Genomic DNA, 26247 nt, shown 5'->3' with positions numbered 1-26247 from the left:
AGCTTCTTAAAAACACATCAGAGATTCAGAAAGATACAGGCACAGGCAAGTTTACCTTTTTAAATTCCACAAATGGTTTTGGTTTTACAAATATTTTTTAAGTTGTTGGTATTGTTTCTCACTGCTTTATCAAGATTCAGTTCTTGCTGTGCTTAGAATGAACAAAGCTTACATCCAAATGCTGCCATCTCAAATCAGAATCTAGTGCACAGTATGTGGACAACAATGTAAACTTATACAAAACACTGATTGTACAGCTTTACTGAGCAGCTCAGATCAACAATGTGCCTCATTGTCAGCGTTCTAATCTCAGTCACACATCTGAAATAACATCAGTAGATTTCTGGAAGGTTGTCAGGCGGGTAGCTGCCCTGTGGCAGTTGAGAGTCTGTCTCACTAGATTTGAATGCTTTACGATCCGATATTATTACAGAAAGGACAGTTTGGACCATATTTGTAAAACAAAGCTGAGACCAAAACTGAGTTTGTTTGTGAGGGAAGTTCCTGTCAGCATCACCACACCATCCGCAGAGGTCAACCAGATGTGAAGTTAAGTTTTGAGCAGCAGCTGATCATTGTTCCTCTGGATTTCCTGGCTCTGTGGTAACTTTGCTTCATCTTGCGACAGGAGTTAGACTTCTGGTTGTCTGTTGACCGATATCCTGTGAGGCCAGTTCCACATACAGTTCCAGACAATCAGTTAGTGCTGAGTCTTACAGATGTGTTTAACATCTGGACCAGTGCAGCCAACCAGGGTTAAACGGGACTGCATCACAATGCCACCAAAGCAGAACACAGGCATTGACATATCGTATTAGTGCCACTGGCTCTGTGACTTTACCTTCCCATCGGAGGGGCAGCTCTCCACAGACACAAATATTCTTCAAAAGCAGAGCCAGGCCACAGATAGGTGTGAGATTTACAGAGAACATCCTCAATAAACCTGAACTGCCTGGCATCTCTCCAACTGAGTCTCCATGTCCTCTCCATATCTCAGGTAGACAAATTTATAATATGCTCCTTGATTAGCATAGCGAGGTGGGAAAATCGGGCGCTGCGTGTTTTCAAGAAGTAGTTAGATATATCACTTTAGGTAAAGGGGATCAGAGGATGTGTGGGGAAGGTGGGATCTGGTCATTGAGTTGGATGATCAGCCACGATCGCAATGAGTGATGCAGCAGGCTTGAAGGGCCGAATGGCCTTCTCTTGCTCTAATTTTTTTTCTACATTTTCATAATCCAGGGAAGGGATTTATATCTCGGGAGAGGGATTTTGTACAGAAGGTTGGCTTAAGAGGAGAGACTGAGTAGAGTGGGCTATGTTCATTGGAATTCAGAAGAATGGAGGGGACTTTATCGAAACAGATAAGATTATGAAGGAAATAGATAAGATAGAAGCAGGGAAGTTGTTTCCACTGGCAGGTGAAACTAGAACTAGGGGGCATAGCCTCAAAATAAAGGGGAAGCAGATTTAGGACTGAACTGAGGAGGAACTCAGTGGGTGGCACGGTAGCACAGTGGTTAGCACTGCTGCTTCACAGCTCCAGAGACCTGGGTTCGATTCCCGGCATGGGTCACTGTCTGTGTGGATTTTGCACATTCTCCTCATATCTGCATGGGTTTCCTCCGGGTACTCCCTTTGGTAGGAATAATGGTAGGAAGGACTATTACTTACGTGGTGAAAAACTGCAGCAGGCGACGGTGCAGAGGGACCTCGGGGTCCTTGTGCATGAGTCGCAAAAACCCAGCTTGCAGGTGCAGCAGGTGGTCAGGAAGGCGAATGGGATGCTGGCCTTCATAGCGAGGGGGATTGAATATAAAAGTAGGGAGGTCTTGCTGCAGCTGTATAGGGCATTGGTGAGGCCGCAGCTGGAGTACTGTGTGCAGTTTTGGTCGCCGTACTTACGCAAGGATATTTTGGCCTTGGAGGGAGTGCAGAGGAGGTTTACTAGGCTGATACCGGAGTTGAGGGGGTTGAGCTATGAGGAGAGGCTGAATAAACTAGGCTTGTACTGTTAGAGTTTAGAAGAATGAGGGGAGATCTCATTGAGACGTATAAGATGATGAATGGGATGGATAGGATAGAGGTGGAGAGGCTCTTCCCGCTCAGAAAGGACAGTAGGACTAGAGGGCACAGCCTCAAGATAAAGGGGGGGGGGGCGGTTTAGAACGGAGTTGAGGAGGAACTTCTTCACTCAAAGGCTGGTGAATCTCTGGAATTCTCTGCCCGTTGAAGTGGTGGAGGCTGCCTCGCTAAATATATTTAAGACGCGGGTTGATAGGTTTTTGATAGGCAAGGGGATTAAGGGTTATGGGGAGAGGGCGGGAATGTGGAACTGAGACACGACAGATCAGCCATGATCTTATTGAATGGCGGGGCAGGCTCGAAGGGCTAGATGGCCTACTCCTGCTCCTATTTCTTATGTTCTTATGTCTCGCAGTCCAAAGATGTGCGGGTTAGGTTGATTGGCCATGTTAAAATTGTCCCTTAGTGTTCTGAGATGTGTTTAGAATATTTGTGTATGTGGAGAGCTGCCCCTCCAATGGGGAGGTGAAGTCACAGAGCCAGTGTCACTAATACGATATGTGAATGCCCATGTTCTGCTTTGGTGGCATTGATATGCAGATGCCGGCGTTGGACTGGAGTAAACACAGTAAGAAGTCTGAGAACACCAGGTTTAAGTCCAACCAATTTATTTGATAGTACACTCACAAGCTTTCAAGGTTTCCCTCTTCGTCAGGTGAATGGAGAGTTCTGGCCTCAGACCGGGTGTTGTCAGACTTCTTACTTGGTGGCATTGTGCAGCTATGATGCAGTCCCGTTTAACCCTAGTTGGCTGCACTGGTCCAGATGCTAAACACATCTGTAAGATTAGAGAGATTAGTGGGTAAATATGTAGGGATATGGGGATAAGGCCTGGGTGGGATTGTGGTCAATGCAGACTCGATGGGCCAAATGGCCTCGCTGCACTGTAAGGTTTATATTCTATTTCTATGAACTTCTTCACACAAAGGGTTGTGAATCTGTGGAATTCCCTGCTCAGTGAAGCAGTTGAGGCTACCTCATTGAATGTTTTTAAGGCAAGGATAGATAAATTTTTGAACAGTAAAAGAATTTAGGGTTATGGTGAGCAGGTGGGTAAGTGGAGCTGAGTCCAAGAAAAGATCAGCCATGATCTTATTGAATGGCGGGGCAGGCTCGAGGGGCCAGATGGCCTACTCCTGCTCCTAGTTCTTATGTTCTTATGCTGTCAGTATCGCAACTCTTACCGTGTGTTACAAACTCCAGAGAGATGGAACCACCACCCAGTTTCTGCTTGGAGCAAAGTAACTAGAGGGTCAACATCCAGCCTTTGTGTACAGTCTGCAGTCTCATAGGTTAGAACATAGAACATTACAGCGCAGTACAGTTCCTTCGGCCCTCAATTTTCCACTGACCTGTGAAACCAATCTAAAGCCCATCTAACCTACACTATTCCAATATCATCCATATGATTATCCAATGACCATTTAAATGCCCTTAATGTTGGTGAGTCCACTACTGTTGCAGGCAGGGCATTCCGTGCCCTCACTACTCTCTGAGTAAAGAACCTATCTTTGACATCTGTCCTATATCAATCACCCCTCAATTTAAAGCTATGTCCCCTCGTGCTAGCCATCTCCATCTGAGGAAAAGGGTTCTCACTATCCACCCTATTTAATCCTCTGATCATCTAATATGCCTCTATTAACCCTCTTACCATTAGCCCAGTACTCTGTATTCCTGTTACTCCTTTCAAAGTGAATCACCTCACACTTTTCCGCATTAAACTCCATTTGCCACCTCTCAGCCCAGCTCTGCAGCTTATCTATGTCCCTCTGCAAACTGTAACATCCATCCTCACTGTCTACAACTCCTCCAACTTTAGTGTCATCTGCAAATTTACTAACCCATCCTTCTACACCCTCATCCAGGTCATTTATAAAAATGACAAACAGCAGTGGTCCCAAAACAGACCCCTGCGGTGCACCACTAGTAACTGAACTCCAGGATGAACATTTTCCATCAACCACCACCCTCTGTCTTCTTACAGCTAGTCAATTTCTGATCCAAACTGCTAAATCACCCTTAATCCCATGCCTTGTATCTTCTGCAATAGCTTACCGTGGGGAATCTTATCAAACGCTTTGCTGAAATCCATATACACCACGTCAACTGCTTTACCCTCATCCACCTCTTTGGTCACCTTCTCAAAGAACTCAATAAGGTTTGTAAGGCACGACCTACCCTTCACAAAACCGTGTTGAGTATCCCTAATCAAATTATTCCTTTCTAGATGATTATAAATCCTATCTCTTATAATCCTTTCCAAATTTTTTCCCACAACAGAAGTAAGGCTCACCGGTCTATAATTCCCAGGATGGTCTCTACCCCCCTTCTTGAACAAGGGGACAACATTTGCTATCCTCCAGTCTTCTGGCACTATACCTGTAGACAATGATGACCTAAAGATCAAAGCCAAAGGCTCTGCAATCTCCTCCCTAGCCTCCCAGAGAATCCTAGGATAAATCCCATCCAGCCCAGGGGACTTATCTATTTCCACACTTTTCAGAATTGTTAACACCTCCTCCTTATGAACCTCAATCCCATCTAGTCTAATAGCCTGTATCTCAGTATTCTCCTCGACTACATTGTTTTTTTCCTGTGTGAATACTAATGAAAAAATTCATTTAGAGCCTCTCCTATCCCTTTGGACTCCACGCACAACTTCCCATTACTGTCCTTGACTGGCCCGAATCTTACCCTAGTCATTCTTTTATTCCTGACATACCTATAGAAAACTTTAAGGTTTTCCTTGATCCTACCTATCAAAGACTTCTCATGTCCCCTGCTGGCTCTTCTTAACTCTCTCTTTAGCTCCTTCCTGGTTAACTTGTAATTTTCAAGCACCCTAACTGAGCCTTCCCACCTCATCTTTACATTAATCTCCTTCCTCTTCACCAGAGATTCAACTTCTTCAGTAAACCACAATTCCCTCGCTCAACCACTTCCTCCCTGCCTGACAGGTACATACTTATCAAGGACACGCAGTTGCTGCTTCTTGAACATGCTCCACATTTCAATTGTGCCCATCCCCTGCACTTTCTTTCCACATCTTTTGCATACTAAATCTCACCTAATCGCATCGTAATTTCCTTTCCCCCATCTATAATTCTTGCCCTGTGGTCTGTACCTGTCTCTTTCCCTTTTGTTACTAGGGGGCATAACTATGAGGTTCATGGTGGGAGATATAGGAGGGATGTCCGAGGTAGATTCTTTACTCAGAGAACAGTTGGGATGTGGAATACACTGCCTGCTGTGATAGTGGAGTCGGACACTTTAGGAACTTTCAAGCGGTTATTGGATAGGCACATGGAGCACACCAGAATGATAGGGAGTAGGATAGCTTGATCTTGGGATTGGACATAGCTCAGCACAACATCGAGGGCTGAAGGGCCTGTACTGTGCGGTACTGTTCTATGTTCTGTGTTTTCCATCGCTAAAGTTGGTGAGTTTGACGACTTTTCCTTCAGTCCATATTGACTTTTTGAGGGAGTTGGGAGCTGAAAGTTTGATGGAAAAATATATTTGACAAAGCAGGACAGACAGTGACACTCACTAACCAACTGAAAAATAAACAGCACCTTATGTCACTGAGTTCAATTTCAAAGCCTTTTTTAAAACCATCATTTTAAATAGAAATCAAAACCTTGATGAGAATTTGCTTTTGGACAAGGAGCTTGTTAGTGGCCTGTTCCTTTGCAAGATGAACGTTCCAGATGCTATGTAAGGGTTAGTGTGCCAGCTTGGATTGGGAGTTTCAGGGTGAGTGAACAACAGATGCCAGTCAGATGATCAAATCCATCTAAATGTCATTGTGCCAACCACAGGAATTGGCCCGACAGGTGATGTCATTGTAAATCAGAGACTTGTTCAAAAAGGAACGTAACTCGGGGCGCGCATTTACACGTGGATTCAGTGAGCTGCTTCTAACCACACTGCTCTGCTGTTTTGAAGGTGTCCTTTCCCTGCCTGCCCACTTCAGTTTATACAACAACGGAATATGGACAAAGGATGGTCGCGCTGATGCATTCGCTCAGTTAGAGCTTCGAACCCTGGAACAGTCACTCCTGGCCACGTGTGTTGGGAGCATTTCGGAGCTGAGTGAGTTCATTGTTTCTTATTTCCAGTCTGTGATGTTTGTGATGTTTCTCTGCACACATTCTCTCTCTAATCAGTGAAATTCTTTATTTCAGCAAGATTCCTCACTGAATCTTTGTCTTTTCCTTCCTGGAGCAGGTTCCATTTTGAAATGTTCTTCCTCACTTTACTCTGTTCTGATGGATGTGAGGTTAATCTCCCGCTGGGTGCAGGCAGACTGCATTGTAACCTTCCCTTACTGAGACTGCATGGGGGGGGGGGAATGGGGGAGGGACAGCGAAAGACTTTGCATCCTGCATGGGAATCTCTCGCAGCAGCCTATTAACTCCGGAATCGAAAATGTGCAGAATTGTGGCAGCAAATTAGTTTCTTGCAGATTATCACAGTGTTGACAGGTTGATTGTGATGTTGTTCCAGGTAATTTGAAACAATATTTTGTTACAAAGTGTGTTACACAGTGTAAACCAGACTTTATTGGACAGTCTTATGGTGAAGAAGGGTAGGAGAAACTATGAAGCTGGGCTAGCGCTTAATATAAAAAAGGATAGCAAGAGTTTTTATAAATATACAGAAAGGAAGAGGCTGGCTAGGGTGAACGTTGGACCCTTAAGAGGATGAGAGGGGGGACTTAGTGGTAGGGGATGGGGAAATGGCTAAGGTCTTGAATAACTTTTTTGTTTCGGTCTTCACGGAGGAGGACATGAATAATTTGCTGGGTGTTAGCAATGGAAAGATGGTAGGACTGGAGGGCCTGAATGACATTATTGTTACTAGAGAGGCGGTGCTCGACAGACTGGAGGGACTGATTGTGGACAAGTCCCCAGGACCGGATGGAATGCATCCGAGGGTTCTGAAAGAAATGGCGGAGGTGATAGTGGATGCCTTGGTGGTTATTTTCCAGACGTCGCTGGATTCCGGGGAAGTGCCGGAAGATTGGAAAACGGCTAATGTTACGCCATTGTTCAAGAAGGGTGGTAGGCAAAAGGCGGGGAATTATAGGCCGGTTAGTTTAACGTCTGTTGTAGGTAAAATGTTAGAATCCGTCATCAAGGAGGAAATAGCGAGGCATCTTGAGGGGAATTGCTTGTTAGAGCAGACGCAGCACGGTTTCATTAAGGGGAAGTCGTGTCTGACAAATTTATTGGAGTTCTATGAGTATGTGTCTAGGGCAGTGGATAGAGGAGAGCCGGTGGATGTGGTCTTTCTTGATTTTCAGAAGGCGTTTGACAAGGTACCTCACAAGAGGTTATTGCAGAAGGTCAGGGGAAATGGAGTTGGGGGTAGGGTGTTAGCGTGGATAGAGGATTGGTTGTCAAATAGGATGATGTGGGTGTGCCGGCGTTGGACTGGCGTAAACACAGTAAAAAGTCTGACAACACCAGGTTTTAGTCCAACCTATTTATTTGATAATAGACTCACAAGCTTTCGGGGTTAGCCCCTTCATCAGGTGAATGGAGAGTTCTGGCCTCAGACAGAGCATATAAAGCACAGACAGTTTAGAGATTACTGATTAGAATGCGAATCCTTACACCTAACCTGCTGTTCAAGACCTGAAGTGGCTGACAATGTGAGTGGAAGGAGCACTGATCACAGTTTAAAGAGATGTGTATTGTCTCCAGACAGTACAGTAAGTGAGGTTTTGCAAACCCAGGCAAGTCACGGGGGTTACAGATAGTGCGACATGAACCCAAGATCCCCGCCGAGACCGTCCTCATGTGTGCGGAACCTGGCCATCAGTCTCCGCACATGCAGACGCTGCGACAGCGGATGGGTGAACGTCGCTCGACGGTCGCCGGGCGGGACTGTTCCCTTCCTGTTGGCGAACACTTCAGTGGTCACGGGCATTCAGCCTCTGACCTTCGGGTAAGCGTTCTCCAAGGCGGCCTTCACGACACACGACAGCGCAGAGTCGCTGGGCGGAGACTGATAGCCAAGTTCCGCACACATGAGGACGGTCTCAACAGGGATCTTGGGTTCATGTCGCACTATCTGTAACCCCCGTGACTTGCCTGGGTTTGCAGGGCCTCGCTTACTGTACTGTCTGGAGACAATACACATCTCTTTAAACTGTGGTCGGTGCTCCTTCCACTCACATTATCAGCCACTTCAGGTCTTGAACAGCAGGTTAGGTGTAAGGATTCGCATTTTAATCAGTAATCTCTAAACTGTCTGTGCTTTATATGCTCTGTCTGAGGCCAGAACTCTCCATTCACCTGACGAAGGGGCTAACCCGAAAGCTTGCGAGTATATTATCAAATAAATAGGTTGGACTAAAACCTGGTGTTGTCAGACTTTTTACTGTCAAATAGGAGGCAGAGAGTGGGGGTTAATGGGTGCTATTTGGATTGGCGGTTGGTGACTAGTGGAGTGCCCCAGGGGTCGGTGCTGGGGCCTCAGCTATTTACCATTTATATAGATGATCTGGAGGAGGGAACCGAGTGTAGGGTGTCGAAATTTGCTGATGACACCAAGATTGGTGGAACGGCAAATTGCGCGGAGGGAGTGGAGAGTCTGCAGAAGGATCTAGATAGGCTGGGCGAATGGGCCAGGAACTGGCAAATGGAATTTAATGTTGGCAAGTGTGAGGTGGTCCACTTTGGTAGGAATAATGGTAGGAAAGACTATTACTTAGGTGGCGAAAAACTGCAGCAGGCGACGGTGCAGAGGGACCTCGGGGTCCTTGTGCGTGAGTCGCAAAAACCCAGCTTGCAGGTGCAGCAGGTGGTCAGGAAGGCGAATGGGATGCTGGCCTTCATAGCGAGGGGGATTGAATATAAAAGTAGGGAGGTCTTGCTGCGGCTGTACAGGGCATTGGTGAGGCCGCAGCCGGAATACTGAGTGCAGTTTTGGTCGCCGCACTTACGCAAGGATATTTTGGCCTTGGAGGGAGTGCAGAGGAGGTTCACTAGGCTGATGCCGGAGTTGAGGGGGTTGAGCTATGAGGAGAGGCTGAATAAACTAGGCTTGTACTCGTTAGAGTTTAGAAGAATGTGGGGAGATCTCATTGAGACGTATAAGATGATGAATGGGATGGATAGGATAGAGGTGGAGAGGCTCTTCCCACTCAGAAAGGACAGTAGGACTAGGGGGCACAGCCTCAAGATAAAGGGGGGCAGTTTAGAACGGAGTTGAGGAGGAACTTCTTCACTCAAAGGGTGGTGAATCTCTGGAATTCTCTGCCCGTTGAAGTGGTGGAGGCTGCCTCGCTAAATATTTTTAAGAACAAAGAACAACACAGCACGGGAAACAGGCCCTTCGGCCCAACGAGCCCGCGCCGCCGTCCCACTGTCTCAGTGACCTATTCATGATTTTAGTCTACGCCTAATGTGCGAGGATCAGGGAGGTCCAATATAGGGACAATTTGTTACCCAATCAATCAGCCTAAAGACGCAGGTTGATGGGTTTTTGATAAGAGAGGGGATTAAGGGTTATGGGGAGAGGGCGGGAATGTGGAACTGAGCCACGACAGATCAGCCATGATCTTATTGAATGGCGGGGCAGGCTCGAAGGGCTAGATGGCCTACTCCTGCTCCTATTTCTTATGTTCTTATGGATAGAATTTAAACTGTATACAAGATAGAAAAAAGGTGCAGGAGAAGGCCATTCGGCCCTTCAAGCCAGCTTCACCATCCATTATGATCATGGCTGATCATCCAATCCAACCCAATTCCCCCCTCCCCTCCTCCCCGTATCTTTTGACCCCCTTCACCCTCAGTGTTTTATGGAACTGCTCCTTACCGCTTGCTGCATCGATTGATCAGCGTGGCGAACCGGGAAGATTGTGTAAGACACTAAAGAACCAATTTGCACCCTGCGTGAAGCAGTTTTGTATCCTTCCAGCCCTATTTTGCCAGGAATCACTGGCTTCAAGTCCTCCTCAAGTTTTGGCAATGTTCTGTGTTCAGAAATAGACTCAATGGATTGAATTTTACAGACTCGCTTGGGAGAGACCGGAAACTGTGACCCGAGATCAATGAAGGTTTCTGTTGTCAGATTCTTGCTCGTGCTGGTTCTGTGGCAGACGTGGTAGAATTCTGGCCCCTGTGTGTTCAATGGCAGCCTATTTGATTCAAGTCAGGTTCCAGGGGAAGAATGGTTTGTTCCACTCCTAATTCACATGATTAGAATTTGTTACTTTTGTATGAATGATATTTTAGCCAATAAGGTTTCAATGTCACAGTGACTGATGTTTCTATTATCGTTAAATACTTGTTAATTGTTAAATATTGTTTCAATGCCAGTAAAATAAAAACGCCTGTATTTTCTCCCCATTCTCAGGGCTGTGGTGAGCCCTGGTCCCTGGCCCTTCCAGGTTCTATCAGTACTGCACAGGATCAGTCAAGCTCACTGGAGAATGGAAACTCAATGATTTAGTCTATTGCCAGCTGGAACAACATCCCAACATAACGTTGGTGTTTCACTGCTGCAAGTATCACTGTGCTGCCAGTTTCTGACTCTCACTCAGGATGGAAACAGCAATCAGCACTGAGATAAAAAGGCCAGGACTTGGGAGAGAGCACAGGATGTTGTGTGGGACCCAGGGGTCAGTGCAGCACAGTTAGAGAGGGTGTCATCATGTGAACTGTCACAAAGCCTCTGATAGGGTGGGATTTTATAGCCGCGCTCATCCTGAATCTGTAAAATCCCACCCGAGGTCAACAGAGCTTATTGGGGATCTTATTGAAACATATAAGATGATTAGAGGTTTAGATAGGGTGGACAGTGATAACCTTTTTCCTCGGATGGAGAAAGCTAGCACGAGGGGGCATGGCTTTAAATTAAGGGAGGGTAGTTATAGGACGGATGTCAGGGGTAGGTTCTTTACCCAGAGGGTGGTGAGGGATTGGAATGCCCTGCCTGCTGCGGTTGTAAATGCGCCTAGTTTGGGGGCGTTTAAGAGGTCCGTGGATAGGCTTATGGACGAAAAGGGATTGGTTTAGGTTAGAGGGTCATTGTTTTTTTTAACTGGTCGGCGCAACATTGTGGGCCGAAGGGCCTGTTCTGCGCTGTAATGTTCTATGTTCTATGAGCTTCCCGTTGTCCAGCCCGTGCCTGCTCCGATTCCCGTGGTGGACGGGGCAGTAAAATTCCAGCCTCTAACCCTGACTCCTCAACATCGAATTACATTTGGAGCTTTTCTGTAGAGAATTCAAGCCCACTGAGTTTATTCAAACACCGAGCAGAGGTACAGAAGGAAAATGTCTCATTTCCACCAAAATGAAGATGATGATTGGTGGCAATTCAGCCAATCGGAAGCCTGAATTGTCATGAAGTGTGCAGCACTGTGTGAACTGAACATCTGAGAAATATCCAAAGCTTCAAAGGTCCCTTCTCACTTCACATGAAATGGAAGCGTTTCAGGTATTCTCTCGACAGTATTCATCATGCAATATTCATCCATGTTGAAACATTGTTGGCTAGAAAGTTAATTGAAATACAAATAATTCATTCCACAGAGCACTGATTCAGTGGCTCCACTGACAGTTGGCAGACAAACCTCGGGCTGGTTCCTCCATATCCTCACCTCATTTCACTCATTTTCTAAATACCAGGAAAACCACCAACTTGGCGCTGGGTTGTGGCATCTCTGCATTTGCTTTCAATCTGCAATCGCAAAACACTTTTCCAGCGCTTGTTAACACTCACTCATTCTCCTGTAACACAAGAGAGTGTCTGTGATATTTCACTGGTGGACAAACAGTTTATTTTGTTTGATTTGGCTGCTTTTTTCATTAAACTATTTACTAAAAAGCATCGTTGTCCCACCTTCTCCTCAAATTCTCACCCAAAATTTCCAAAGCAGCCAACTGGAAATGTGCCGGTCTCTAATCACTCCTGGCCAAAAAGCCAAGTGTTAAAATGTTGAGGAATTGGAGCTTTCTCAAAGTCTGAATTCTGCACGAAATACAAAAAACAGCAAAACAAAATGCATAAAACATAAATAAGGATATTTGGAGATTGGGAGAAAGCTAACCAGAAATATAAAGACCAATAGGAAGAGTTTCTGCCGCTATTTTTAAAAAGAAGAGTTAAGAAAGTAAGTGTTTGTCCAATAGGAAGTGAGCATGGAGGGTGAATGGGGAAAAGGAGATGGTAGATGGATTGAAAGGAATTTTATATTTGTCTTGACTGTGAAGATACAAGTAGCATCCCAGAAATAACTGGAAATCAGCAATTTTTCAAAATTCATTTGTGGGATGTGTGCATGACTAGCTGGCCATCATTTATTGCCCATCACTCACTCCCCCTGAGAAGGCAGTGATGAGCTGCCTTCAGGAACCTCTGCAGTCCATGTGGCTTTGGAAAGAATTAATATGTGATGAGTGTTTTAAATTTGGGATGATCCTGAAGCTGGTGTGGTTAGTGATGGGTGAATGGGACTTGATGCAAGTTGGATCAAAGCATCAGGATTTTGCATTAGCTCATGTTTCTGGAGGATGGCAAACCAGAAGAACATTAGAATCACCAGGCATGGGACTAAACAGCAGATATTATTAGAGAATTCTTTAAAATTGTGTGTGCACTTTGGGGTAGACCCAGGTTCAAAACGGAGGCTGAATTGAAGTGAGGGTAAGGGCTAGGACCAGGGCTAGGGTGAGGTTTAGGGTTAGGATGAGGGTGAGGGTTAGGGTGTGCGTTAGGGTTACAGTTAGAGTTATGGTTAGGGTGAGGGCTTGGGTGAGGGTTAGGTTGAGGGTTAGGGCTAAGGTTAGGTTGAGGGTTAGAGTTAGGGTGAGGGTTAGGGTTAGGGCTAGGGTAAGGGTTAGTAAGGGTTAGGGAAAGGGTTAGGGTGAGGGTTAGGGTGAGGGTTAGGGTTAGGATTCGGGTTAGGGTTAGACTTAATGTTAGAGTTAGGGTTAGGATTCCAGTTAGGGTTAGGGTTAGGATTGGAGTTCGGGTTAGTGTGACAGAGTTAGGGTTAGGGTTAGGATCAGGGTTTGGGTTTGGATGAGGGTTCGTGAGGGTGAGGTTCGGGTTCACGTTAGTGTTAAGGATGGGTTTGTGTGAGGATCAGGGTTAGGGTTAGGGTAGTGTTTGGATTAGGGTTATGGTTAGGATGAGGATTAGGATGAAGGTTAGGGTTAGGATTAGGGTTAGGGGGTGTTTCTGTGTGGTGTGAAAACATGGCCTCATGACCTGATGTGTGCTCTGAACATGTGACCACATGATCTGCCAGCAGTGAGTGACTCGGTGACAAGGCGAGGTTTGGGTTAATGGCAGCGTCTGTTTAGTGCGGCTGGGACGGTGACTGGGAATAGAATCTGCAGTATAACTCCACCAGCCCAGTGAGACTCAGGCTCAGAAATATCAGTGAGCATTTGAGTGGTGGGCAGTGCCTGACAGTTACACGCAGCAGAAGTGAGTGGGGCTTCAGGCTGAGCGGGAGCTGCTTTGAATAGAAATCCCTCGAGAGCTGGACAGAATTTATTGCTTCACTCTGACTAGTTAAATCCGAGGGGATTGCTAAATCTATTTGTAAGATCTGTTTTAGTCATACTTGCCATTAAAGATGCAATTTATATTCTTCCATCATCTGCCTGTTAATTGATGTTTAACTCATGTTCATTCTGGGTGAAAGAGTAAAGGATAAATCGTATTTAGTCTTTGCTTAGTTGACAGAAAGAATGGATGGGGGAAGGACAACTTTTGTGGCTGGGTACAGGCTATTGGCACTGTCAGTTTGAGGGCTGGAGACAGATACTGAGCAGGTAATGCAGAATAACACTGGTCTACATGTGGAATTAGCCATGTTTGTATGTGATGTTTCTGAGGCATGGCACATAAATCAAAAGCAGAAAGGGCCGAAGAATAAATCCTTGGGAAACAACTCTTGTAAGAGAACCTGGAGCTCTGACTGTATCGGTAAGCAGGACAAAGCATTTCAGCTGGGTGATGAAGGAAAATGATGGACTTCTGATCTTCTCGTTCTGATTCTATTTTAGGTGATCTGGTGTCTCGAGCAATGCACCACCTGCAATGTTCAAACACGCTGTCTCCACGAATGAGTCCGTGTCGCTATGGTCGACAGCAGCCTGTCACCTGGTGTCCCGATGCCCTGCACACGCTTTACTATTTCTTGCGGTGTCCACAGATGGAATCAATGGAGAATCCTAACCTGGATCCTCCCCGCGTTTCCTTAAATAATGAAAGGTAAACTTTCATTTATCCATAACTCTGTTCATTTTTAAATATCAGTTTATAGTTTTCACCAGTTTAGAGCATTTTAGTGAAAAATCTTCCTGTTAAAAGTTTTTCTAAGTGTTGTGAAGCTAGTATTTTTTAAAAATTGCTTTCTGTTTTAGCTTAATTGACAGTGGATGTGTAATGATCTTCTAGCACACCACACCAGATAGTATAGATAGTGGTGTACCACAGGGTTCAGTGCTGGGACCCCAGCTATTCACAATATACATTAATGGCCTGGACAAAGGAATTAAATACAATATCTCCAAATTTGCAGACCACACTAAGCTGGGTGGCAGTGTGTGCTGTGAAGAGGATGCTAAGAGGCTGCAGGATGCCTTGGACAGGCTGGCTGAGTGGGCAAATACTTGGCAAATGCAAAATAATGTGGATAAATGTGAGATTATCCATTTTGGTGCAAAAACAGGAAGGAAGATTATTATCTGAGTGGTGGCAGTTTAGGAAAAGGGGAAATACAACGTGACCTGGGTGTGACGGTGGAACAGTCGCTGAAGGTTGGCATGCAGGTACAACAGACGGTGAGGAAAGCCAATGGCAAGAGGATTTGAGCACAGGAGTAAGGATGTCTTGCTGCAGTTATACAGGGGCCTTGGTGAGGCCACACCTTGAGTATTGTGTACAGCTTTGGTTTCTGAGTCTAAGGACATTCTTGCTATTGAGGGAGTCCAGCGAAGGTTCACCAGACTGATTCCTGGAATGACAGGACTGACATCTGAAGAGAGACTGGATCGACTGGGCTTGTACTCACTGGAATTTAGAAGAATGAGAGGGGATTGCATAGAAACATATAAAATCCTGATGGGACTGGACAGGATGGATTCGGGAAGAATGTTCCTGATGTTGGGGAAGTCCAGAACTAGGGGGGTCACAGTCTGAGAATAAGGGGTAAGCCATTCAGGACTGAGATGAGGAAGAACTTCTTCACTTGGAGAGTTGTAAACCTGTGGAATTCTCTCTCACAGAAAGCTGTTGGGGGTCAGTTTGTTAGATATGTTCAAGAGGGAGCTGGACATGGCCCTTGTGGCTAAAGGGATCAAGGGGGATGGAGAGAAAGTGGGAGTGGGATACTGAAAATGTACGATCAGCTTTGATCATATTGAATGGTGAAGCGGGCTCAGAGGGCTGAATGGCCTCCTTTTGCTCCTATTCTCTATATTTCTATGTTTACTGTTTCTCATGGAGCTTCAATCCCAGTCCCACATGGGTGTGCAAGTCCACAGGTCTTTAAAGGTGGCAGCACAGGTGGAGAGAGTGGTGAAGAAGGCATATGGCATGCTTGCCTTTCTTGGATGGGGCATAGAAGTTGGTGTATGATGTTACAGCTTATAGAACGTTGGTTAGGCCACATTTGGAATACTGAGTCCAGTTCTGGTCGCCACACTTCAAGAAGGACATGGAGGCTTTGGAGAGAGTACAGAAAAGGTTTACCAGGATATTGTCTGGTACAGAGGGTCTTAGCTATGAGGAGAGATTGGGTAAACTGGGGTTGTTCTCCCTGAAAAGACGGAGGTTGAAGGGCGACCTAATAGAAGTTTATAAGATTATGAAGGGCATAGATAGGGTGAACAGTTGGAAACTTTTTCCCAGGTCAGAAATGACAAACACAAGGGTCCATAGGTTCAAGGTGAGGGGGGCAAGGTTCAATACAGATATGCGGGGGATGTATTTTACACAGAGGGTGGTGAGGGCATGGAATGCGCTACCAAGCAGGGTAGTTGAGGCGGACACGCTGGGATGGTTTGAGACTTATCTAGATAGCCACATGAACAGACTGGGAATAGGGGGATACAAACGGATGGTTAAGAACGCATGAGTGGTGCAGGCTTGGAGGGCCGAAGGGCCTGTTCCTGTGCTGTATTGTTCTTTGTTCACATTTGGGAAGTGGTGCGGTATAAAACTGTTGGTTTCTGACTGAGAAACAAGTGAATCTGTCCAAAATTCTGTGCATCCAACAGTTAGTTACTCAGCAATGCTGTCAAAGCCACCAACTCAGTCAGAAAATGACAATTGCAATTGCATGGTGGCACAGTGGTTAGCACTGTTGCCTCACAGCGCTAGGGATCTGTGTTCAATTCCGGTCTTGGGTCACTGTCTGTCTAATACAGACAGGAAATATACAGTAAAATGGCAGAACCCTTAAGAGTATTCATAGGCAAAGGGATAGAACATAGAACATAGAACACTACAGCACAAACAGGCCCTTCGGCCCACGAGTTGCGCCGATCACATCAACACCTATCTATAACCCCCAATCCCATAAAACCCCATATACTCATCCAGAAGTCTTTTAAAAGACCCCAGCGAGTTCGCCTCCACCACCACTGACGGCAGCCGATTCCACTCACTCACCACCCTCTGAGTGAAAACCTTACCCCTAACATCACTTCTGTACTTTCCTCCCCGCACCTTAAATCTGTGTCCTCTCGTAGCGACCATTTCAACCCGGGGAAATAGCCCCTGAGAATCCACCCTATCCATTCCTCTCAACATTTTATAAACCTCTATCAGGTCGCCTCTCAACCTTCGTCTCTCCAGGGAAAAGAGTCCCAGCTCCCTCAACCTAACTTCATAAGGCATGCCTCCCAGTCCAGGCAACATCCTTGTAAATCTCCTCTGTACCCTTTCAATAGCTTCTACGTCTTTCCTATAGTGAGGCGACCAGAACTGTGCACAGTACTCCAAATGAGGCCTGACAAGGGTCTTATAAAGTTGCAGCATTACCTCCCGACTCCTAAACTCAATCCCTCGATTAATGAAGGCCAGTACACCATACGCCTTCTTGACCACCTCTTCCACCTGCGAGGCCGATTTAAGAGTCCTGTGGACCCGGACCCCAAGATCCTTCTGCTCTTCAACACTACTAAGACTCCTGCCCTTGATAGTGTACTCGTTCATCCCGTTAGTTCTGCCAAAATGGACGACTACGCATTTATCCGCGTTGAAGTCCATCTGCCACTTCTCCGCCCAGCCCTGCATCCTATTTATGTCCTGCTGCAACTTTTGACATCCTTCCAGACCATCCACAACACCACCGACCTTCGTGTCATCAGCGAACTTACTTACCCATCCCTCCACTTCCTCATCCAGGTCATTTATGAAAATGACAAACAGCAAGGGTCCTAGAACAGATCCCTGGGGCACTCCACTGGTGACTGACCTCCATTCAGAAAAAGACCCATCCACAACCACTCTCTGCCTTCTGCAGGCAAGCCAGTTCTGGATCCACAAGGCCAAAGGCCCTTGGATCCCATGCCCTCTCACCTTCTCAAGAAGTCTTGCATGGGGGACCTTATCAAACGCCTTGCTGAAGTCCATGTACACTACGTCCACGGCACTTCCTTCGTCAATGTGTTCAGTCACATTATCGAAGAACTCAACTAGGCTTGTAAGGCATGACCTGCCCTTGACAAATCCATGCTGACTATTCCTGATCATGTCAAACCTCTCCAAATGCTCGTAAATCTTGTCCCTCAGAAGCCTCTCCATCAGCTTACCAACCACTGAGGTCAGACTCACCGGTCGGTAATTTCCCGGGCTATCTCTGTTCCCGTTCTTGAAAATAGGAACTACATCCGCAATCCTCCAACCTTCCGGAACCCCTCCCGTCTCCATTGACGACGCAAAGATCATCGCCAGGGGCTCTGCAATCACTTCCCTCGCCTCCCACAGTAACCTGGGGTATATCCCATCTGGTCCCAGCGACTTATCTATCTTGATAGAATTCAAAAGTTCTAACACATCCTCCACCTTAATATCCACAAACTCAATCTTTTCCATCTGCTGCAAATCCATAGCAAAATCTCCCAGATCAGCTTCCACCGTGAATACTGAGGCAAAGTACTCATTAAGCACCTCTGCCATTTCTTCTGGTTCCACACAGACCTTTCCCCCTTCACCTTTTATAGGTCCTATCCCTTCTCTTCTCATCCTTTTACCTTTCACATATTTATAGAAGGCCTTGGGATTCTGCTTAATCTTACCCGCCAAGGTCTTCTCATGACCCCTTCTGGCTCTCCTAATTTCCCTTTTAAGCTCCTTTCTACAGTCCTTATACTCCTCAAGATCTTTAACCTCTCCTAGTTCCCTGAACCTTTTGTACACCTTCCCTTTCCTCCTGACTAGGTTCAACACAGCCTTCGTGCACCACGGTTCCCACGACCTACCAAAACCCCCTTGTCTCATCGGAACGTTGTCATGCATAGCGCCAGACAAACATTCCTTGACTATCCGCCACCTTCCTTCGGTACTTTTCCCTAAGAACGCCTCCTTCCAGTTTATTTGTCCAAGTAACTTCCTGACTTCATCGTATCTTCCCTTACTCCAGACAAACACCTTCCTAGCCTGCCTGATCCTATCTCGTTCCAATGCAATTGTGAAGGAGATAGAATTATGGTCACCATTCCCAAGATGCTCTCCTACCGAGAGATCCATCACCTGCCCTGGTTCATTCGCCAGTACCAGGTCAAGTACAGCCTCTCCCCTCGTAGGCTTATCCACGTACTGTGTCAGGAAACCTTCCTGAACACACCTAACAAACTCCTCCCCATCCAAACCCCTTACCCTAGGGATATTCCAGTCGATGTTTGGGAAATTGAAGTCTCCCATCATGACAACTCTGTTATTAAAACATCTCTCCAGAATCTGTTTCCCTATCTGCACTTCAACTTCCCTGTCACTATTGGGCGGCCTATAGAATACACCCAGCAAAGTTTTCGACCCTTTGCTGTTCGTAACTTCCACCCACAGAGACTCTGTAGATAGTCCGTCCACAACATCCTCTTTCTCTGCAGCCATGACACTGTCCCTGATCAACAGTGCCACGCCACCACCCCTTCTGCCACCCTCCCTGTCCTTCCTGAAGCATCTGAATCCTGGCACCTGAAGTACCCAGTCCTGTCCCTGAGACATCCAAGTCTCTGTAATGGCCACCACATCACAATCCCAAGCAGCAATCCACGCCCTAAGCTCATCTACCTTATTCACTACACTCCTTGCATTAAAATATATACACTTCAGCCCCTCAGTCTGGGCATTTCCCTTCTCCACCCCCTGTCTAACCTCCCTCCCATACTGCCTGCGGTCCTCCCCTACCTGGGAGCTAACCTCCTCCGTCCCAGTTTCCCCATCGCAATTCCCTCCCCTGGGTGTACAGGTACACAGGTCACTGAAAATGGCAATGTAGGCAGAGAAGGTAGTCAAGAAGGCATACGGCATGCTTACCTTCATTGGTCGGGGCATTGAGTTTAAAAATTGGCAAGTCATGTTGCAGCTTTACAGAACCTTAGTTAGGCCGCACTTGGAATGTAGTGTTCAATTCTGGTCGCCACACTACCAGAAGGATGTGGAGGCTTTGGAGAGGATACAGAAAAGATTTACCAGGATATTGCCTGGTATGGAGGGCATTAGCTATGAGGAGAGATTGGAGGAACTTGGTTTGTTCTCACTGGAATGACAGAGGTTGAGGGATAACCTGATAGGAGTCTATGAGATTATGAGAGGCATGGACAGAGTGGATAGTCAGAAGCTTTTTCCCAGGGTGGAAGAGTCAATTACTAGGGGGACACAGGTTTAAGGTGCGAGGGGCAAGGTTTAAAGGAGATGTACGAGGCAGACTTTTTTACGTAGAGAGTAGTGGCTGTTTGGAACTTGTTGCGGGGGGGAGGTAGTGAAAACGGATACGGTAGTGACTTTTAAGGGGTGTCTTGACAAGTACATGAATGAGATGGGAATAGAGGGATATGGTCCCCGGAGGGAGGCTTTAGTTATAGCAGCACGATTGGTGCAGGCTTGGGGACCAAAGGGCCTTTTCCTGTGCTGTAATTTTCTTTGTTCTTTGTGTGGAGTCTGCACGTTCTCTCTGTGTCTGAGTGGGTTTCCTCCGGGTGCTCTGGTTTCCTCCCACAGTCCAAAGGTGTGCAGGTTAGGTAAATTGCCCATGCTAAATTGCTCCTTAGTGCCAGGGGGATTGGCAGGGTAAATACGAGGAGTTATGGGGATAGGGCCTGGCTGGGATTGTTGTTGGTGAAGATTCAATGTGCTGGATGGTCTCCTTCTCCACATTGGGATTGTATAAATAAGAGGAGGGAGATCTCTTCACAGACACGAGTGAACCTGGAACAGAAAGCTGTCCGGTACGGTGAACATGGAATCAGTGACTTTGTTCAAAAGGCAGTCTGACGGTTTCTGCTCAGGTTTAATGATGCTGTAATGAGAAAATGCTGGAAAAGCTCAGCAGGTCTGGCAGCATCTGTGGAGAGAGAAACAGAGTTAATATTTGGAGTCTGTTCAACTCTTCTTCAGAACTCTAATGCTGTGTACTGAGAGACGAGAGTGTGTATGTACCCTTGGCAAAAAGGGAAAGCAACAAGCTCAGGATCAGTCAATTATCCTGCACCATATTGGACATTTTACACCAATCTTAATTCTTAATCTCATTAAGTTACAATGTGATGGAAAAATATTGAACCAGCACAATTCAGTGGCTGGACTTTCTCTCTAGTATTCTGGTTTGGAATGTAAAGAATGTAAAGTTTATTGATTTGTCATGAGGAGGTTTACATTAACGCTGCAATGAAGTTACTGTGAAAATGAGGGGATGTCTGTGAGTAAAGGAGTTCATTCTTTGGGCAGAATCTTACTGGCCTTTGACGCCTCGCTCCTGCTGCAGGAAGTTTGGAGAACTTGGCAGCCAGCAGCGTGGGAAAATCCCCCCGTAACATTCCAGACCGTATGCTGTTTCTGGTTGTTTTCTATTTGCTTCCTATTCGGAAATGTTTGTTAATATTTTGTACACATAAATTATGGATTGTCATTTTTCATAATCTTTAATTCTGACTGAGGCATTCTAGGGTGAAAGAGAATCTGGTTGGGGAGGTCAGACTCTGCTTCTTAAGGGTTAGTATTGAATTAGTTTTGTTTATTCATTCGTAAAACATGGGTGTCGCTGGCTGGCCAGCAATTATTGCCCAACCCTAGTTACCCTTGAACTGAGTGGCTTGTTAGGCCATTTCGGAGAGCAGCTGAGAGTCATCCACATTGCTGTGATTCAGGAGTCGCATGTAGACCAGGCCATTTGGAATAATTTGATTTGATTTATTATTGTCGCATGTATTGGGATACAGTGAAAAGTATTGTTTCTTGCACTATACAGACAAAACATACCGTTCATAGAGAAGGAAAGGAGAGAGAATGTAGCGTTACAGTCATAGCTCGGGTGTAGAGAAAGATCAACTTAATGCAAGTTAGGTCCATTCAAAAGTCTGACGGCAGTAGGGAAGAAGCCTTTCTTAGAACATAGAACATAGAAAAACTACAGCACCATACAGGCCCTTTGGCCCACAAAGTTGTGCTGAACATGTCCCTACCTTAGAGATTACTAGGCTTACCTATAACCCTTTATCTTACTAAGTTCCATGTATCTAAAAGTCTCTTAAAAGTCTCTATCGAATCCGCCTCCACCACCACTGCCAGCAGCCCATTCCAGGCACCCACCACTCTCTGAGTGAAAAACGTACCCCTGACATCTCCTCTGTACCTACTCCCCAGCGCCCTAAACCTGTGTCCTCTTGTGTCAACCATTTCAGCCCTGGAGAAAAGTTCTTGAGTCGGTCGTTATGTGACGTCAGACTTTTGTATCTTTTTCACAAAGGAAGAAGGTGGAAGAGAGAATGTCCGGGGTGTGTGAGGTCCTTAATTATACTGGCTACTTTGCTGAGGCAGCAGGAAGTGTAGACAGAGTCAATGGATGGGAGGCTGGTTTGCATGATGGATTGGGCTATATTCACAACCCTTTGTTGTTTCTTGCGGTCTTAGGCAGAGCGGGAGCCATATCAGGCTGTGATGCAACCAGAAGGAACGCTCTCTATGGCGCATCTGTAAAAGTAGCAGACATGCCAAATCTCCTTAGTCTTCTGAGGAAGTTGAGGTGTTGGTGGGCTTTCTTAACTATAGTGTCAGCATGGGGAGGATCTGGACACCTAAAAACTTGAAACCCTTTCTACTTCATCCCTGTTGATGTAGACAGGTTCTCCTTTCTGAGGTCAATGAAAACCTCCTTCGTTTTGTTGACATTGAGGGAGAGATTATTGTTGCTGCACCAGTTCACCAGATTCTCTATCTCCTTCCTGTACTCTGTCTCATCATTGTTTGATATCCGACCGAGTACATCAGAAAACTTGAAAATCGAGTTGGAGGGGAATTTGGCCGCACAGTCATAGGTGTATAAGGAGTAGAGAGCTGAGAACACAGCCCTGTGGGGCACCAGTGTTGAGGATGATCGTGGAGGAGATGTTGTTGCCTATCCTTACTGATTGTGGTCTGAGAGTTAAGAGGTTCAGGATCCAGTCACAGAGCAAGGAGCCGAGCCCCAAGCTACAGAGTTTGGAGATGAGTTTCATGGGAATAATGATGTTAAAGGCTGAGCTGTAACCAATAAATAGGTGTCATAAGAACATAAGAACATAAGAACATAAGAAATAGGAGCAGGAGTAGTCCATCTGGCCCTTCGAGCCTGCCCCGCCATTCAATAAGATCATGGCTGATCTGTCGTGGCTCAGTTCCACTTTCCCGCCCTCTCCCCATAACCCTTAATCCCCTCTCTTATCAAAAACCCATCAACCCGCTTCTTAAAAATATTTAGCGAGGCAGCCTCCACCACTTCAACGGGCAGAGAATTCCAGAGATTCACCACCCTTTGAGTGAAGAAGTTCCTCCTCAACTCCGTTCTGAACCGCCCCCCCTTTATCTTGAGGCTGTGCCCCCTAGTCCTACTGTCTTTTTTGAGCGGGAAGAGTCTTTCCACCTCTATCCTATCCATCCCATTCATCATCTTATACGTCTCAATGAGATCTCCCCTCATTCTTCTAAACTCTCACGAGTACAAGCCTAGTTTATTCAGCCTCTCCTCATAGCTCAACCCCCTCAACTCCGGCATCAGCCTAGTAAACCTCCTCTGCACTCCCTCCAAGGCCAAAATATCCTTGCGCAGGTGCGGCGCCCAAAACTGCACACAGTACTCCAGCTGCGGCCTCACCAATGCCCTATACAGCTGCAGCAAGACCTCCCTACTTTTATATTCAATCCCCCTTGTTACGCAGGCGTTCCAGAATTGAGTGCAGGGCCAGGGAGATGGTGTCTGCTGTGGACCTGTTGAGGCAGTGAAGAATGTTTTATTCCAGTGAAGAATGTTTTATTCCGGTGAAGAGTGTTTTATTCCAGTGAAGAATGTTTTATTCCGGTGAAGAGTGCTTTATTCCAGTGAAGAGTGTTTTATTGTGGCAAAGAGTGTTTTATTCCGGTGAAGAATGTTTTATTGTGGTGAAGAGTGTTTTATTCTGGTGAAGAATGTTTTATTGTGGTGAAGAGTGTTTTATTCCAGTGAAGAGTGTTTTATTGTGGTGAAGAATGTTTTATTGTGGTGAAGAATGTTTTATTCCAGAGAAGAGTGTTTTGTTCCGGTGAAGAGTGTTTTATTCCGGTGAAGATGTTTTATTCCGGTGAAGAGTGTTTTATTCCAGTGAAGAGTGTTTTATTCCAGTGAAGAGTGTTTTATTCCGGTGAAGAGTGTTTTATTCCGGTGAAGAGTGTTTTATTGTGGTGAAGAGTGTTTTATTCCGGTGAAGAGTGTTTTATTCCAGTGAAGAGTGTTTTATTCCAGTGAAGAGTGTTTTATTCCGGTGAAGAGTGTTTTATTGTGGTGAAGAGTGTTTTATTCCGGTGAAGAGTGTTTTATTCCGGTGAAGAGTGTTTTATTCTGGTGAAGAATGTTTTATTCTGGTGAAGAGTGTTTTATTCCGGTGAAGAGTGTTTTATTCCAGTGAAGAGTGTTTTATTCCGGTGAAGAATGTTTTATTGTGGTGAAGAGTGTTTTATTCCGGTGAAGAGTGTTTTATTCTGGTGAAGAATGTTTTATTCTGGTGAAGAGTGTTTTATTCCGGTGAAGAGTGTTTTATTCCGGTGAAGAATGTTTTATTGTGGTGAAGAGTGTTTTATTCCGGTGAAGAGTGTTTTATTCCGGTGAAGAATGTTTTGTTCCGGTGAAGAGTGTTTTATTCCGGTGAAGAGTGTTTTATTGTGGTGAAGAGTGTTTTATTGTGGTGAAGAGTGTTTTATTCCGGTGAAGAGTGTTTTATTCTGGTGAAGAGTGTTTTATTCTGGTGAAGAGTGTTTTATTGTGGTGAAGAGTGTTTTATTCCGGTGAAGAGTGTTTTATTGTGGTGAAGAGTGTTTTATTCCGGTGAAGAGTGTTTTATTCCGGTGAAGAGTGTTTTATTCTGGTGAAGAGTGTTTTATTGTGGTGAAGAGTGTTTTATTCCAGTGAAGAGTGTTTTATTGTGGTGAATTGTGTGATTGTCTCAGAGAATGGTCTGGGAATTTTTAGACTTGCTCTTTTTGTGTCATTAATTTGCTAATATCCTCGTCTTCTTGCTTTACTGATTGGAAACGCACAGGCCAGCTGCCAAACATTACATTTTCTCTGGGAAAAGTCATTTAAAGTTTGCACAATGGATTACATTCTAAATATAGAAAACAATTCACTTTGTCCCTTTAAACAAGAAACACAAAGAGTGGATTCTGCCAAGGGAGACATCGGCCTTCTACAGTTTCCTTGAGATGTTGTTCATTGAATAGCCATTGAGAAAGCCTTCCTCGTGGGATTGACGAGGAAGCTGGGAATTCTACTGAGGATATAAACACGTTGTGAAATCTTTGGAAAACTAAATGGTTTGATTTAATCAAAGCTAATGTGAATACACAGCAGGGGATATTCCATCTTTAACAAGGAAGTTACTTCCAATTAAATAAAATCTGAAGATGTTAGCAATTGGCAGAAAGTGATCTACATCCTGACAGATGAACATTTCAATGGATAACTATAGTGAGAGCTCAGTTCTGATGAAGGTTCTGAACCTGAAAGATGATGGGATTTCCTGGTAATTTCAGAATTCTGTGGGATTCTTTTCTGGTTTGCAAAGTTTAAAAAGTATTTCATGTGATTTCTGAACAAGTTTAAATTATGTAGGATCATAGAAAAACTACAGCACAAACAGGCCCTTTGGCCCACAAGTTGCGCCGATCTTATCCCTACCTACTAGGTCTATCTATAACCCTCAATCCTATTAAATCCCATGTACTCATCCAGAAGTCTCTTAAAAGACCCTAACAAGTTCGCCTCCACCACCACTGACGGCAGCCGATTCCACTCACCCACCACCCTCTGAGTGAAAAACTTACCCCTAACATCTCCTCTGTACCTGCTCCCCAGCGCCTTAAACCTGTGTCCTCTCGTAGCGACCATTTCAGTCCTGGGAAATAGCCTCCGAGAGTCTTTTCTGAATAAACTGAATAAAATTTAAACTGAATAAAAATACATTTAATTTCTAAATTTGTTTCAGTCAGTTTTTGATTAATTCTGTTTTTTTACAGGAACAGTAATTCTGAAATTCACAGCAGGCCATTGGAGAAATGCAATGTCACACACTAAATACCTCTTTAGTGGGATGCTGGATTCTGAAACAGGGTCATTTTGGGGCAGGTGATTCAAAAACAGTTTCCCAATCTCGGTGCAGCTGAGCTTTGCCATCATGTTTAGATCCCACCCAACTACACGGCAAGGCCCAGCTGATTGCTTTTAACGAGTGTCTGAAGATCTAGAGAGAAACCGGCTTGTTTCTCTGTACAGAAACACATTGTTTTTCAGTCTGACCCTGACACTTTGCCCTGAGTATTTATTTAGTGATTTATATAAGTTATAACTTATAAAGATGTTTATACAACATGCAGTCTATATACTGGTTTATATACGCTGCAATCTATGCTGCTGGTAAGGTAGTTGTAGGTGGTTTCTATCTCATTTGTGTTTGA

The 26247-nt window shown here is 45.3% G+C and overlaps 1 protein-coding gene across 2 annotated transcripts in view; it reads left to right on the top strand.

The window, feature by feature from the left end:
- The window catches only part of abtb2b (ankyrin repeat and BTB (POZ) domain containing 2b), a 275156-nt gene that overhangs the window by 174178 nt on the left and 74731 nt on the right, over positions 1 to 26247 (top strand). For both annotated transcript variants that reach the window (XM_080189840.1, XM_080189841.1), the window contains exons 3-4: positions 6037 to 6183; positions 14124 to 14331. In XM_080189840.1, coding sequence (XP_080045966.1) covers positions 6037 to 6183; positions 14124 to 14331 — 355 coding nt within the window. The remainder of the gene's footprint in view (positions 1 to 6036; positions 6184 to 14123; positions 14332 to 26247) is intronic.

This window comes from Carcharhinus amblyrhynchos, chromosome 6 (assembly GCF_965287045.1).
Source record: "Carcharhinus amblyrhynchos chromosome 6, sCarAmb.v2.hapA, whole genome shotgun sequence".
Taxonomy (NCBI): Eukaryota; Metazoa; Chordata; class Chondrichthyes; order Carcharhiniformes; family Carcharhinidae; genus Carcharhinus; species Carcharhinus amblyrhynchos.
The sequence above is the reverse complement of the archived record's forward strand: the minus strand, read 5'-3'. Positions and strand labels throughout refer to the sequence as shown.